Source organism: Salmo salar, chromosome ssa09, assembly GCF_905237065.1.
Source record: "Salmo salar chromosome ssa09, Ssal_v3.1, whole genome shotgun sequence".
In the NCBI taxonomy this organism is placed as follows: domain Eukaryota; kingdom Metazoa; phylum Chordata; class Actinopteri; order Salmoniformes; family Salmonidae; genus Salmo; species Salmo salar.
The window spans coordinates 73160389-73175209 of NC_059450.1; the positions used below are offsets into that span (position 1 = coordinate 73160389).

The window sequence follows — 14821 nt, forward strand, 5'->3', positions numbered from 1 at the left end:
AATGAGAATAAGACTTGCGTCATCAGTCCCGAGCGCTTTGTCGAAAGAAACACTCGATTGGTGGTGAGACGGAAATGGCTGGGCTGTTCACGGTCTCTATAACGGATTTTTTAGTTTTGAAGCATATGCCACTATTTTCTGTTGGATTTATTAATCTTGTACAAGCAGCGATGGGTCGTCGAAGACAAAGAGAACGCGTTTGGATCCTGTGCGTCGCGTTGCTTTGTTTATTTGACTGGTCTGCAGCGCAGATCTCTTACTCCGTTTCAGAGGAGGTGGACAAAGGCACGTTTGTGGGGAATCTGGCTAAGGATTTAAACCTTAATGTTCAGGAACTGGAGTCGAGGGGTCTAAGGATTGTATCAGGACAGAGTAAGAGGTATTTTGAGGCGAATTTGAAAACGGGGATTCTGTACGTTAACGAGAGGATAGACCGAGAGGAGCTTTGTCCGAATATGGTAAAGTGCTCTTTAAACATACAGGCCATATTGAGCCATCCTATGCTTCTCCACCGTATTGAGGTGAATATTATTGATATTAACGACAATGCTCCGTCTTTTCTTGAAAAAATACATCATTTGAATGTTACTGAATTAGCTTCTCCCGGTGAGAGATACCTGCTACCGATACCGAATGACGCAGATACGGGCAGTAACTCGGTAAACAGCTACAAGCTGAGCCCGAATGAACACTTCTCCCTGGATGTACAGAGCGGTGGAGAGCAGAGTGTGTCTGCTGAGTTAGTGCTGCAGAAAGCTTTAGACCGAGAGAAACAGCCCGTTATCCAGCTCACACTGACCGCTGTAGATGGAGGAAAACCTCCTAGATCCGGGACGTTACAGATCATTGTCAACGTAATAGATGTCAATGATAATTCTCCAATTTTTTCCCGGCCGCTTTATAAAGTACGTGTCCATGAAAATGCACATTTTGGGACAGCTGTTCTAACTCTCTTTGCAACAGATTTAGACGAGGGCGTAAATAGTAAAATAGTGTACTCTTTCTTTAAACGGGGTAATTGGGACCCATCCATTATGTTTAGCATCAATTCAGACACGGGTGAACTTACAATAAAAGGGAATTTGGATTATGAAGAAAGTCCTTCATACGAAATAAGAGTTCAAGCGACTGATCAAGGGCATTCTCGTCGTAGCACACACGGTAAAGTGTTAGTTGAAGTTATTGATGTCAATGACAATTCCCCAGAAATCTCAGTAACGTCACTCATGAGTCCAGTGAAAGAGGATGCTGAGATAGGGACAGTGGTCGCCTTAGTGACAGTGACAGATAAAGATAGTAGTAAAAATGGCATCACCAACTGTAAACTTACTGGGTCTGTCCCCTTTAAACTGAAGTCGAATTATAAAAACTATTATTCTTTAGTGGTCGATGGGCCTCTGGACAGAGAGAGCGCTTCTCAGTATAATGTCACCATCACAGCTACTGATGAAGGGACCCCGCCTCTCTCCAGCACCAGCGTTATTACAGTACACGTTTCTGATGTAAATGACAACGCTCCTCGCTTCTCAGAACCGGTGATTCATGTTTATGTGAAAGAGAACAGTCCGGTAGGAGACGTCATTTATACAATTTATGCATTTGATACAGATTCAGATGAAAACGCAAAGATGACGTATTCATTATTAGATAAAAGTGTTTCAATATCATCATCTGTAAATATAAACTCAGATACTGGAGATATAATCAGTCTGCAGTCTTTTAACTATGAGGAGATCAAAACTTTCCAGTTTAAAGTTCAGGCCACAGACTCTGGTGCTCCTCCACTCAGCAGCAACGTGACTGTGAACGTTTTTATCCTGGATGAGAATGACAACAGTCCTGGGATTCTCGCGCCCTATTCTGAACACGGCTCCGTTAACGCTGAGAACGTTCCCTATTCTGCTGAAGCGGGCTACTTTGTGGCCAAGATCAGGGCTGTAGACGCCGACTCTGGCTACAATGCGCTGCTTTCTTATCACATCTCTGAGCCCAAGGGAATCAACCTCTTCCGAATCGGAACCAGCAGCGGGGAACTGAGGACTAAGAGGAGAATGAGTGACAATGACCTGAAAACTCACCCGTTGCTCGTGTTGGTTTCTGATAACGGAGAACCCTCACTGTCAGCGACTGTGTCTATTGATGTAGTGGTGGTTGAAAGTACAGGTGAAATCCAGACTCAGTTCAGAAATGTACCGAGAAAGGAGGAGAACTTCTCTGATTTAAACCTGTATTTGCTGATCGCCATTTCCTCGGTATCAGTGATATTTTTACTGAGCCTCATCAGTTTAATAGCTGTAAAATGCCACAGGACAGAGGACAGTTTCAGAAGGTACAGCGCCCCAATGATCACCACACACCCTGACGGAAGCTGGTCTTACTCTAAATCTACTCAGCAGTATGACGTGTGTTTCAGCTCAGACACACTGAAGAGTGACGTAGTGGTTTTCCCCGCTCCGTATCCACCTGCAGATGCAGAACTGATCAGTATTAATGGAAATGACACGTTTAACAGGACTCAGACGTTACCCAACAAAGAGGAGGTAAGAGTAATACATAAATGGGCCGATTTATCTATTGCATCATACCTGTATTACTCATTTGAACTCCTTGCAGTCAAATAATATTGTTTCTACCTTTCTCTTATTAAAAAACAGCCGTTCACTCAAGAGTTGTCACATTGGCTTTGATTTGCACTATGCTTATTGCCTCCTTGCGTGATAGAGCGAGTGTTGCTGTCCCTACTTCTGAAATCACACTGATCTTCAGAGCTGTAGATATGTGCCAAGTGTTTAATGCTCTTTGAGATATGAATGGCTTTGTATGTCACTGTACAATAGTGTTGAGCTTCATGAATGCGTAAAACATCAGCAAAGGCGTGTATGTGTTTTGTCAGGACATAGGCAGTAACTTATGGGAAATATAAACATACATCATGTTACATATTGATGATATATAGTATGCTACACAATTACCCTCGACAATATCAGCCTAAATGCTGCATACTATATCTTTATCTATTTCAACGGTGTATATATGTTTCCAAAGTTCTATGTTCAGCAGGCGGTGAAATGTTACCGAGTGCTCTCCGTGGTGCTTGTCACTGGTGTATTGGAACTGATGCAACGTGGTCATTTGCTTTGGATCATTTGGTTTTGCTGTCTTGGTATTATAATGTTACCCCCTTTAGCTTTTCAGATGCCACGGTTCCCTGCGTGGCTTTACTCCGCGTTACTCGGCCTTGATTGTTATAGTTTCTGTCATTCTAATCAGAACATGACGACGTGAATATTTATTTCATTAGATGAGGTTGTTTCTTTTGCTACATTCCCTGGGTTCTGCATTGAACGTTCGTCCATTTAAATACATAGGCCTTTTGTGTAGTAAATATCCAACGCGATGTTGACTACTGGAGTTTATGTCACTATTCTAACAAGTCGAATAATAAACGTTCTTCTTGTCCATGAGTAATATAAACTATGTGTAACAATAACACATGGTGTCACTATAGACCACAGAAATGAATGTAGCCGCTGATATTCTATGACTCCTCCTCTCTGAATAAGAACGACAATTGCGTCATCATTCCGAAAGCTTTGTGAAGAGACACTGGAATGATGGTGAGACGGAGAGGGCTGGGCTCTGTACAGGATCTCTCTAACGGATTTTTCTGATTTCATGGATATGTCACTATTTTCTATTGGATTAATTAATATTGTACAAGCAGCGATGGGTCGTCGAAGACAGAGAGAACGCGTTTGGATCCTGTGCGTCGCGTTGCTTTGTTTATTTGACTGGTCTGCAGCGCAGATCTCTTACTCCGTTTCAGAGGAGGTGGACAAAGGCACGTTTGTGGGGAATCTGGCTAAGGATTTAAACCTTAATGTTCAGGAACTGGAGTCGAGGGGTCTAAGGATTGTATCGGGACAGAGTAAGAGGTATTTCGAAGCTAATATGAAAACGGGGGTACTGTTCGTTGACGACAGAATAGACAGGGAGGAGCTTTGTCCGAATATGGTAAAATGCTCATTAAATGTAGAGGCCATATTGAGCCACCCTATTTTTCTCCACCGCGTTGAAGTGAATATTTTAGACATCAATGACAATGCACCATCTTTCCTCGAACAATATCATACATTTAACATTTCCGAGTCTTCATCACCTGGAGATAGATATCCACTACCGATAGCGAATGACGCAGATACGGGCAGTAACTCGGTAAACAGCTACAAGCTGAGCCCGAATGAACACTTCTCCCTGGATGTACAGAGCGGTGGAGAGCAGAGTGTGTCTGCTGAGTTAGTGCTGCAGAAAGCTTTAGACCGAGAGAAACAGCCCGTTATCCAGCTCACACTGACCGCTGTAGATGGAGGAAAACCTCCTAGATCCGGGAATTCACAGATTATTGTCAACGTAATAGATGTCAATGATAACACGCCAACATTTGCTAAACCACTTTACAAGGTCCGTGTTAATGAAAATGCTTCCTTTGGGACAAAAATATTAAAGTTGGATGCATCCGATTTAGACGAGGGTTTCAATGGTGAACTTGTTTACTCATTTAGCAAACGTGGTAGTGTTGACTCTGCCGATGTGTTTTCTATCGATGCACAAAGTGGTGAAATTACTCTAAAAGGGAAATTGGATTATGAAGAAAATGCAGCATATGAAATTAGGGTTCAGGCGACGGACCAAGGCTCCTCGCCTCGCAGTGGTTATTCTAAAGTGTTAGTAGAAGTTATTGATGTCAATGACAATGCTCCTGAAATCACAGTAACATCACTTATGAGCCCAGTTAAAGAGGATGCTGAGATAGGGACCGTGGTCGCCTTGGTGACCGTAACTGATAAAGATGGCAGTAAAAGCGGCCTCACTAACTGTAATATTATTGGGTCTGTTCCTTTTAAACTAAAGTCAAACTATAAAAACTATTATTCGTTAGTGGTCGACGGGCCTCTGGACAGAGAGAGCGCTTCTCAGTATAATGTCACCATCACAGCTACTGATGAAGGGACCCCGCCTCTCTCCAGCACCAGCGTTATTACAGTACACGTTTCTGATGTAAATGACAACGCTCCTCGCTTCTCAGAACCGGTGATTAATGTTTATGTGAAAGAGAACAGTCCGGTAGGAGACGTCATTTATACGATATCTGCTTTTGATCCAGATTCAGATGAAAATATAAAGATGACGTATTCGTTATTAGATAAAAGCGTTTCAGTATCATCATCTGTAAATATAAACTCAGATACTGGAGATATAATCAGTCTGCAGTCTTTTAACTATGAGGAGATCAAAACTTTCCAGTTTAAAGTTCAGGCCACAGACTCTGGTGTTCCTCCACTCAGCAGCAACGTGACTGTGAACGTTTTTATCCTGGATGAGAATGACAACAGTCCTGGGATTCTCGCGCCCTATTCTGAACACGGCTCCGTTAACGCTGAGAACGTTCCCTATTCTGCTGAAGCGGGCTACTTTGTGGCCAAGATCAGGGCTGTAGACGCCGACTCTGGCTACAATGCGCTGCTTTCTTATCACATCTCTGAGCCCAAGGGAACCAACCTCTTCCGAATCGGAACCAGCACCGGGGAACTGAGGACTAAGAGGAGAATGAGTGACAATGACCTGAAAACTCACCCTCTGGTCGTGTTGGTTTCTGATAACGGAGAACCCTCACTGTCAGCGACTGTGTCTATTGATGTAGTGGTGGTTGAAAGTACAGGTGAAATCCAGACTCAGTTCAGAAATGTACCGAGAAAGGAGGAGAACTTCTCTGATTTAAACCTGTATTTGCTGATCGCCATTTCCTCGGTATCAGTGATATTTTTACTGAGCCTCATCAGTTTAATAGCTGTAAAATGCCACAGGACAGAGGACAGTTTCAGAAGGTACAGCGCCCCAATGATCACCACACACCCTGACGGAAGCTGGTCTTACTCTAAATCTACTCAGCAGTATGACGTGTGTTTCAGCTCAGACACACTGAAGAGTGACGTAGTGGTTTTCCCCGCTCCGTATCCACCTGCAGATGCAGAACTGATCAGTATTAATGGAAATGACACGTTTAACAGGACTCAGACGTTACCCAACAAAGAGGAGGTAAGATTTATACATAACTGGGCCGATTTTGGTTTTTAATTATCAATGTTTTACTCTTTTGAACTTGCAGTCAAATAATATTGTTTTCTAAGTTCATGTTACTTCAAAAACGTCCCTCTACTCGAGAGTTGTCACATTGGCTTTGTTTTGCACTGTGCGCATGACCTCTTTGTCTAACTGAACTAGTGTTGCTGTCCATGGTTCTGAAAGCGGGCTAAACTTCAGAGCTGAAGGATTCGTGCCAAGCGTTCAATGCTCTTTGCTCTTTGACCCTCATAACTCAACTCTGAAACTCGAAGCATGTTCCACTGCATTTTTCATTGTCCCCCTCTAATCAGGGACTGATTTAGACCAGGGTTCACCAGGTGTGTGCAATTTATTATCAGGTAGAACAGAAAAGCAGCATGCTCTGGACCCCGGGTAAGAGTTGAATACCTCTGCTCTATGACATATGAATGGCTTTCTCTGACGCTGTGGTCGGGTACTGTAGTAAGTATAGTATTGTGAGAAAATAGGCAGAACCTTCTACGACGTATAGGAAATACACATCCATCATGTTACAGATGAATAATATAGGCTACTCAATTACACTTAACATTGTCAGTTTAAATGGTGCATACTTTATCTTCATCCATTTCAACAGTAAATATTTGTTTACAAAGTTGAGGAGGAAGTGGTGAACGTTGAGGAAGTGGTGAAATCGTACCGTGTGCTGTCCATGGTGCTGAAACCATTATGGCTCTCTGCTGGTGGGGGCAGGCAGTGTTCTTTTTAGATGAATACTTCTCACTGGTGTAATGAAAAAGATTCAACGTGGACGTTAACGTTTGAGAATTGTGTATTTGCCGTCTTGACAGTATCACACTGTTAACTCCTTGAGCTTTGTACATCAATGTGTGTCTTTGTTATGGCTTTTGTCATTGTTATCAAAACATGACTGTCTGAAAATCTATTTAGTTATGTTAGGTTGACTGTTCTTCATCTACTTTCCCTGTGTTTTGCATTGAATAGAATTGTTGTCCTTTCAAATGCACGGGCATTCCGGGTGTAGATGTCCAACACGATGTGGTCTACTGCAGTTTCTCAGTATTCTAACAAGTCAAATAATCAGCCTGGTTACTAGAAACAGACATCGATAGTATACACCCGTATTTTACGTTGGTAATATAGACTATGTACAACAGTAACACATGGTGTCGCTGTAGACCACAGAAATGAATGTCGTCGCCGATATTCTAGGACTCCTCCTCTCTGAATGAGATAGAGACGGGTGTCACCAGTCCAGACAGCTTTGTGAAGAGAAACACTTGAATAGTGGCGAGACGGAGAGGGCCGGGCAGCAGGCTAGTACAGGATCTATCTTACAGGTTCTGAAGGCTTGATGGATATTTCAATATATTCTACTTGAATAAGTAGTTGCTTTATACAAGCAGCGATGGGTCGTCGAAGACAAAGAGAACGCGTTTGGATCCTGTGCGTCGCGTTGCTTTGTTTATTTGACTGGTCTGCAGCGCAGATCTCTTACTCCGTTTCAGAGGAGGTGGACAAAGGCACGTTTGTGGGGAATCTGGCTAAGGATTTAAACCTTAATGTTCAGGAACTGGAGTCGAGGGGTCTAAGGATTGTATCGGGACAGAGTAAGAGGTATTTTGAGGCGAATTTAAAAACGGGGATTCTGTACGTTAACGAGAGGATAGACCGAGAGGAGCTTTGTCCGATTACGGTAAAGTGCTCTTTAAACATACAGGCCATACTGAGGGATCCAATGCAGCTCCACCGCATTGAGGTGAATATTTTAGATACAAATGACAATGCGCCGATCTTCCTTGAACAATATCACACGTTTAACATTTCGGAATTATCTTCACCTGGAGATAGATATCCATTACCGATAGGTAATGACGCAGATACGGGCAGCAACTCGGTAAACAGCTACAAGCTGAGCCCGAATGAACACTTCTCCCTGGATGTACAGAGCGGTGGAGAGCAGAGTGTGTCTGCTGAGTTAGTGCTGCAGAAAGCTTTAGACCGAGAGAAACAGCCCGTTATCCAGCTCACACTGACCGCTGTAGATGGAGGAAAACCTCCTAGATCCGGGACGTTACAGATCATTGTCAACGTAATAGATGTCAATGATAACACGCCAACATTTGCTAAACCACTTTACAAGGTCCGTGTTAATGAAAATGTATCTTTAGGGACAAAAATATTAAAGCTGGAAGCTACAGATTTAGACCAGGGTGTGAATAGTGAACTTGTTTATTCATTTAGCAAACGTGGTAGTGTTAACTCGGCCGATGTGTTTTCTATAGATCAACAAAGTGGCGAAATTACTGTAAAATCTGAATTGGATCATGAACAAAACGCAGCATATGAGCTACGTGTGCAAGCTACGGACCAAGGTCATTCACCTCGTAGTGGTTATTCTAAAGTGTTAGTTGAAGTTATTGATGTCAATGACAATGTTCCTGAGGTGTCCGTGACGTCACTCATGAGCCCTATCAAGGAGGATGCTGAGATAGGGACAGTGGTGGCCTTGATGACAGTAACTGATATGGACGGAGGTAAAAACGGACTTACCAACTGTAAGATTGTTGGGTCTGTTCCTTTTAAACTAAAGTCAAACTACAAAAACGATTATTCTTTAGTGGTCGACGGGCCTCTGGACAGGGAGAGCGCTTCTCAGTATAATGTCACCATCACAGCTACTGATGAAGGGACCCCGCCTCTCTCCAGCACCAGCGTTATTACAGTACACGTTTCTGATGTAAATGACAACGCTCCTCGCTTCTCAGAACCCATTATTAATGTTTATGTGAAAGAGAACAGTCCTGTAGGTGACGTCATTTATACAATATCTGCTTTTGATCCAGATTCAGATGAAAATACGAAGATGACGTATTCGTTATTAGATAAAAGTGTTTCAGTATCATCATCTGTAAATATAAACTCGGATACTGGAGATATAATCAGTCTACAGTCTTTTAACTATGAGGAGATCAAGACTTTCCAGTTTAAAGTTCAGGCCACAGACTCTGGTGCTCCTCCACTCAGCAGCAACGTGACTGTGAACGTTTTTATCCTGGATGAGAATGACAACAGTCCTGGGATTCTCGCGCCCTATTCTGAACACGGCTCCGTTAACGCTGAGAACGTTCCCTATTCTGCTGAAGCGGGCTACTTTGTGGCCAAGATCAGGGCTGTAGACGCCGACTCTGGCTACAATGCGCTGCTTTCTTATCACATCTCTGAGCCCAAGGGAACCAACCTCTTCCGAATCGGAACCAGCACCGGGGAACTGAGGACTAAGAGGAGAATGAGTGACAATGACCTGAAAACTCACCCTCTGGTCGTGTTGGTTTCTGATAACGGAGAACCCTCACTGTCAGCGACTGTGTCTATTGATGTAGTGGTGGTTGAAAGTACAGGTGAAATCCAGACTCAGTTCAGAAATGTACCGAGAAAGGAGGAGAACTTCTCTGATTTAAACCTGTATTTGTTGATCGCCATTTCCTCGGTATCAGTGATATTTTTACTGAGCCTCATCAGTTTAATAGCTGTAAAATGCCACAGGACAGAGGACAGTTTCAGAAGGTACAGCGCCCCAATGATCACCACACACCCTGACGGAAGCTGGTCTTACTCTAAATCTACTCAGCAGTATGACGTGTGTTTCAGCTCAGACACACTGAAGAGTGACGTAGTGGTTTTCCCCGCTCCGTATCCACCTGCAGATGCAGAACTGATCAGTATTAATGGAAATGACACGTTTAACAGGACTCAGACGTTACCCAACAAAGAGGAGGTAAGATCTACACCTAAACGGGCCTATTTTCTATAAAACTGTACTGCATCTATATTCATCTATTGAACGCCTTGCATTCAAATAATATGCATTTCTCAGTTTCTCTTACCTTGAAATCAGACATCCGAGATTAGTCCCATTGGATGTGTTTTACACTCCGCCTATGGCCTACTGTAGGGATCATCAACTAGATTCAGCCTCTGGACGATTTTGTTACTTGATCGGACGATCGGGGGCCGGATCAAAATTAGCAATAAGGCCTGAGGGGGTGTGGTATATGGCCAATATACCAAGGCTAAGGGCTGTTCTTATGCACGTCCCAACGCTAAGTGCCTGGATACAGCCCTTAACCGTGGTATATTGGCCATGTGCCACAAACCCCCAAGGTGCCGTATTGCTTTTATAAACTGGTTACCAATGTAATTAGAGCTGTAAAAATAAATGTTTTGTCATACCCGTGGTAGTATACGGACTGATTTACCACGGCTGTCAGCCAATCAGTATTCAGGGCTCGAACCTGCCATTTATGATTGCAAATAATTTGTAGATTGCATATTGACTGCAACTAGCCCAAACAGATCTAATGTTTGACTGAAACATAATCACTTCAAACCTTGCTTACATTTGTATACGGTCACGTCTCTCTAGTATGTGTGAGAATACATTTCCAAAATTGGAATCACTTGGAGCTCATTTCCTGTCGTTACAGTCTTTTATGTCCAACAAATGAAAATGTGAAGAAAAAAGAAAAGCTCAGGAAGCTTGCCGGGACAACTAAAACCAACAGTTGGGGTACCCTGGTCTACTGGCTTGATAGAGCGAGTGTTGCTGTCCATGGTTCTGAAAGCGAGCTAAACTTCAACGCTGAAGATTCGCGCCTGGTGTTCAATGCGCTATAACGTATGAATGGATTTCTATGACGCTGTACAATAGTTTTGTGCTTCAGGAATGTTTTAATATGTCACATCCCAGAAAAGTTGTATGTAGTGTATTTTGAGAAAATAGCCAGGAAGGTTTACAACGAATGGATAAATACAGAGTTGCATCATGTTGCAGCTTAATCTTATAGGCTAAACAATTGCCATTGACATTGTAATCTTAAAGGTCCGTGCTGTATATTTATCAATTTCAACCGTGTCTACTTGTTTCCGAAGCTGAAATCTTACTAAGTGCTGTCCATGGTGCTGCAGCCGTTGTTGCTCTTTGCTAACTTGTCACTGGTGTAATGGAACAGATGCTAAGTGGAATTTACGTTAGAGAAAAGTGTTTCAGCAATCTTGACAATATCACAATGTTAACCTCTTGAGCTTTGTACATCAATGTCCTTTTTGCATCTTCACTCGTCCTTGATTGTTATGGCTTCTGTCATTGTTATCAGAACATGACAATCTGAATATTTATTTCATTAGATTAGGTTGGCATTTCTTCACCTACTTTCCCTGTCTTTTTGCATTGAATAGAACGTTGTTCCGTTTAACACACATGCATGTTGGGTAGTGAATATCCAACACGATGTTGTCTACTGGAGTTTGTCTCAATATTCTAACAAGTGAAACGATAATAACACGTGAAATAGTATACATTCTTATTTTACATGAGTAATATAGACTATGTACAACATTACACATGGTGTCGCTGTAGACCACAGAAATGAATGTAGTCGCTTATATTCTATGACTCCTCCTCTCTGAATGAGAAAAAGACTTGCGTCATCAGTCCCGAGCGCTTTGTCGAAAGAAACACTCGATTGGTGGTGAGACGGAAATGGCTGGGCTGTTCACGGTCTCTATAACGGATTTTTTAGGTTTCAATGATATGTGACTATTTACTATTGGATTTATTCATATTGTACAAGCAGCGATGGGTCGTCGAAGACATACAGAACGCGTTTGGATCCTGTGCGTCGCGTTGCTTTGTTTATTTGACTGGTCTGCAGCGCAGATCTCTTACTCCGTTTCAGAGGAGGTGGACAAAGGCACGTTTGTGGGGAATCTCGCTAAGGATTTAAACCTTAATGTTCAGGAACTGGAGTCGAGGGGTCTGAGGATTGTATCAGGACAGAGTAAGAGGTATTTTGAGGCAAATTTGAAAACAGGGATTCTGTATGTAAATGAGAGGATAGACCGAGAGGAGCTTTGTCCGAATACGGTAAAGTGCTCTTTAAACATACAGGCCATACTGAGCCATCCTATGCTTCTCCACCGTATTGATGTGACTATTTTAGACATCAATGACAATGCACCATCATTCATCGAGAAATTGCATATACTCAACATAGCTGAATCTTCCATTCCTGGTGAGCGATATCCGCTACCGATAGCGAATGACGCAGATACGGGCAGTAACTCGGTAAAAAGCTACAAGCTGAGCCCGAATGAACACTTCTCCCTGGATGTACAGAGCGGTGGAGAGCAGAGTGTGTCTGCTGAGTTAGTGCTGCAGAAAGCTTTAGACCGAGAGAAACAGCCCGTTATCCAGCTCACACTGACCGCTGTAGATGGAGGAAAACCTCCTAGATCCGGGACGTTACTTATAATTATCAATGTGCAAGACGTTAACGATAATATTCCAGTTTTTAACAAACAGCTTTACAAATTTCGTGTTACTGAGAACGTGCGATTTGGTACTATTGTTGCAACACTCAATGCCACAGATTTAGATGAGGGAATTAACAGTGAAATAGAATATTCTCTTATTGGTCGCGGGAGTTCAAACACCCCGGATGTTTTTACCGTTAACTCTGAAACTGGAGAAGTTACTGTGAAGGGGAGTATAGATTACGAGATTAACTCCGCTTTTGAGATTCGTGTTCAAGCTAAAGACAAAGGCACTCCACCTCGTAGCACACACTGTAAAGTATTAGTTGAAGTTATTGATGTCAATGACAATTCTCCAGAAATCTCAGTAACGTCACTCATGAGTCCAGTGAAAGAGGATGCCGAGATAGGGACAGTGGTCGCCTTAGTGACAGTGACAGATAAAGATAGTAGTAAAAATGGCATCACCAACTGTAAACTTACTGGGTCTGTTCCTTTTAAACTGAAGTCGAATTATAAAAACGATTATTCTTTAGTGGTCGACGGGCCTCTGGACAGAGAGAGCGCTTCTCAGTATAATGTCACCATCACAGCTACTGATGAAGGGACCCCGCCTCTCTCCAGCACCAGCGTTATTACTGTACACGTTTCTGATGTAAATGACAACGCTCCTCGCTTCTCAGAACCCGTTATTAATGTTTATGTGAAAGAGAACAGTCCGGTAGGAGACGTCATTTATACAATATCTGCTTTTGATCCAGATTCAGATGAAAATATAAAGATGACGTATTCGTTATTAGATAAAAGCGTTTCAATATCATCATCCGTAAATATAAACTCGGATACTGGAGATATAATCAGTCTGCAGTCTTTTAACTATGAGGAGATCAAAACTTTCCAGTTTAAAGTTCAGGCCACAGACTCTGGTGCTCCTCCACTCAGCAGCAACGTGACTGTGAACGTTTTTATCCTGGATGAGAATGACAACAGTCCTGGGATTCTCGCGCCCTATTCTGAACACGGCTCCGTTAACGCTGAGAACGTTCCCTATTCTGCTGAAGCGGGCTACTTTGTGGCCAAGATCAGGGCTGTAGACGCCGACTCTGGCTACAATGCGCTGCTTTCTTATCACATCTCTGAGCCCAAGGGAACCAACCTCTTCCGAATCGGAACCAGCACCGGGGAACTGAGGACTAAGAGGAGAATGAGTGACAATGACCTGAAAACTCACCCGTTGCTCGTGTTGGTTTCTGATAACGGAGAACCCTCACTGTCAGCGACTGTGTCTATTGATGTAATGGTGGTTGAAAGTACAGGTGAAATCCAGACTCAGTTCAGAAATGTACCGAGAAAGGAGGAGAACTTCTCTGATTTAAACCTGTATTTGCTGATCGCCATTTCCTCGGTATCAGTGATATTTTTACTGAGCCTCATCAGTTTAATAGCTGTAAAATGCCACAGGACAGAGGACAGTTTCAGAAGGTACAGCGCCCCAATGATCACCACACACCCTGACGGAAGCTGGTCTTACTCTAAATCTACTCAGCAGTATGACGTGTGTTTCAGCTCAGACACACTGAAGAGTGACGTAGTGGTTTTCCCCGCTCCGTATCCACCTGCAGATGCAGAACTGATCAGTATTAATGGAAATGACACGTTTAACAGGACTCAGACGTTACCCAACAAAGAGGAGGTAAGAACTATAGTTTCACATTACCCAGAAATCCATCCTTTAGGTAGCCTGTTTTGTTGCTTTGTTGTTTTTCTCAATGTCTTTGGATGACGTTGAACTTTTCTTCTCTATCTCATTTGCATGTTCAGTTAAATAATAGTCATCTTGCTGCCGGTTCAAGTTGGATAAATGCCGCGCTCTTTTGCTCGCTGTCAAGATGAACATATAGGCGCTGCCCATGGTTCTGAAATCTATCACGGTCTTGGCTACCTGCTTTTGCCTGTTGTTTCACGTAATGTACTGGATACGCTTTTGTTGCCCTGACTATGTGTTATATCTTTTCATATGAAACATCACATACATGTGTGTTCAGAAGTGATGGTCGTCATGCTTCTATTGACTATTTTCTATTGAATTATATCGGTATTTCTTCTGCCATTGTTATCCGAAGATGACACTAGATGACACTTATTCCATTACATGAGGTTGATTTACTTTTCTGATGCTTTCCATTTGTTTTCCATTTAACAGAACAGTTTGACGTTTACATATATAGGCCTTTCTGTGAGTGAATGATCAACACGAGGTTGTCTACTTCAGGTTATCTCAGTATCGTAAAAAAAACTGTGAAAAAAGACATTGTAAAGTTAAGAATAATATATGTATGAAAGTAACACACGGTGTCACTATGGACCATAAATGGGAGAGAAG

General features: G+C 42.7%; 5 protein-coding genes across 7 annotated transcripts in view; all 5 read left to right on the forward strand.

Moving 5' to 3' along the window:
• The window catches only part of LOC106611843 (protocadherin alpha-C2), a 214791-nt gene that overhangs the window by 120090 nt on the left and 79880 nt on the right, over nucleotides 1-14821 (forward strand). The gene's annotated exons all lie outside the window — the stretch shown is intronic.
• On the forward strand, nucleotides 60-2636 carry LOC106611685 (protocadherin alpha-3-like). The gene has a single exon (XM_014212136.2). The coding sequence runs from the start codon at nucleotides 75-77 to the stop codon at nucleotides 2619-2621; it is 2547 nt and encodes an 848-aa protein (XP_014067611.2). The 5' UTR covers nucleotides 60-74; the 3' UTR covers nucleotides 2622-2636.
• On the forward strand, nucleotides 3629-6150 carry LOC123744649 (protocadherin alpha-2-like). Its single transcript, XM_045723989.1, has one exon. It carries the CDS (start codon nucleotides 3676-3678, stop codon nucleotides 6133-6135), a length of 2460 nt encoding a protein of 819 aa, XP_045579945.1. The 5' UTR covers nucleotides 3629-3675; the 3' UTR covers nucleotides 6136-6150.
• Nucleotides 7225-10141, forward strand: LOC123744652 (protocadherin alpha-8-like). The gene has a single exon (XM_045723995.1). It carries the CDS (start codon nucleotides 7532-7534, stop codon nucleotides 9935-9937), a length of 2406 nt encoding a protein of 801 aa, XP_045579951.1. The 5' UTR covers nucleotides 7225-7531; the 3' UTR covers nucleotides 9938-10141.
• Nucleotides 11634-14236, forward strand: LOC123744648 (protocadherin alpha-2-like). Its single transcript, XM_045723988.1, has one exon. It carries the CDS (start codon nucleotides 11762-11764, stop codon nucleotides 14219-14221), a length of 2460 nt encoding a protein of 819 aa, XP_045579944.1. The 5' UTR covers nucleotides 11634-11761; the 3' UTR covers nucleotides 14222-14236.

Excerpts from the sequence above, each read along its gene's own strand:
- LOC106611685 (XM_014212136.2), top strand. The coding sequence starts at position 75 with ATGGCTGGGCTGTTCACGGTCTCTATAACGGATTTTTTAGTTTTGAAG.
- LOC123744649 (XM_045723989.1), top strand. The coding sequence starts at position 3,676 with ATGGATATGTCACTATTTTCTATTGGATTAATTAATATTGTACAAGCA.
- LOC123744652 (XM_045723995.1), top strand. The coding sequence starts at position 7,532 with ATGGGTCGTCGAAGACAAAGAGAACGCGTTTGGATCCTGTGCGTCGCG.
- LOC123744648 (XM_045723988.1), top strand. The coding sequence starts at position 11,762 with ATGGGTCGTCGAAGACATACAGAACGCGTTTGGATCCTGTGCGTCGCG.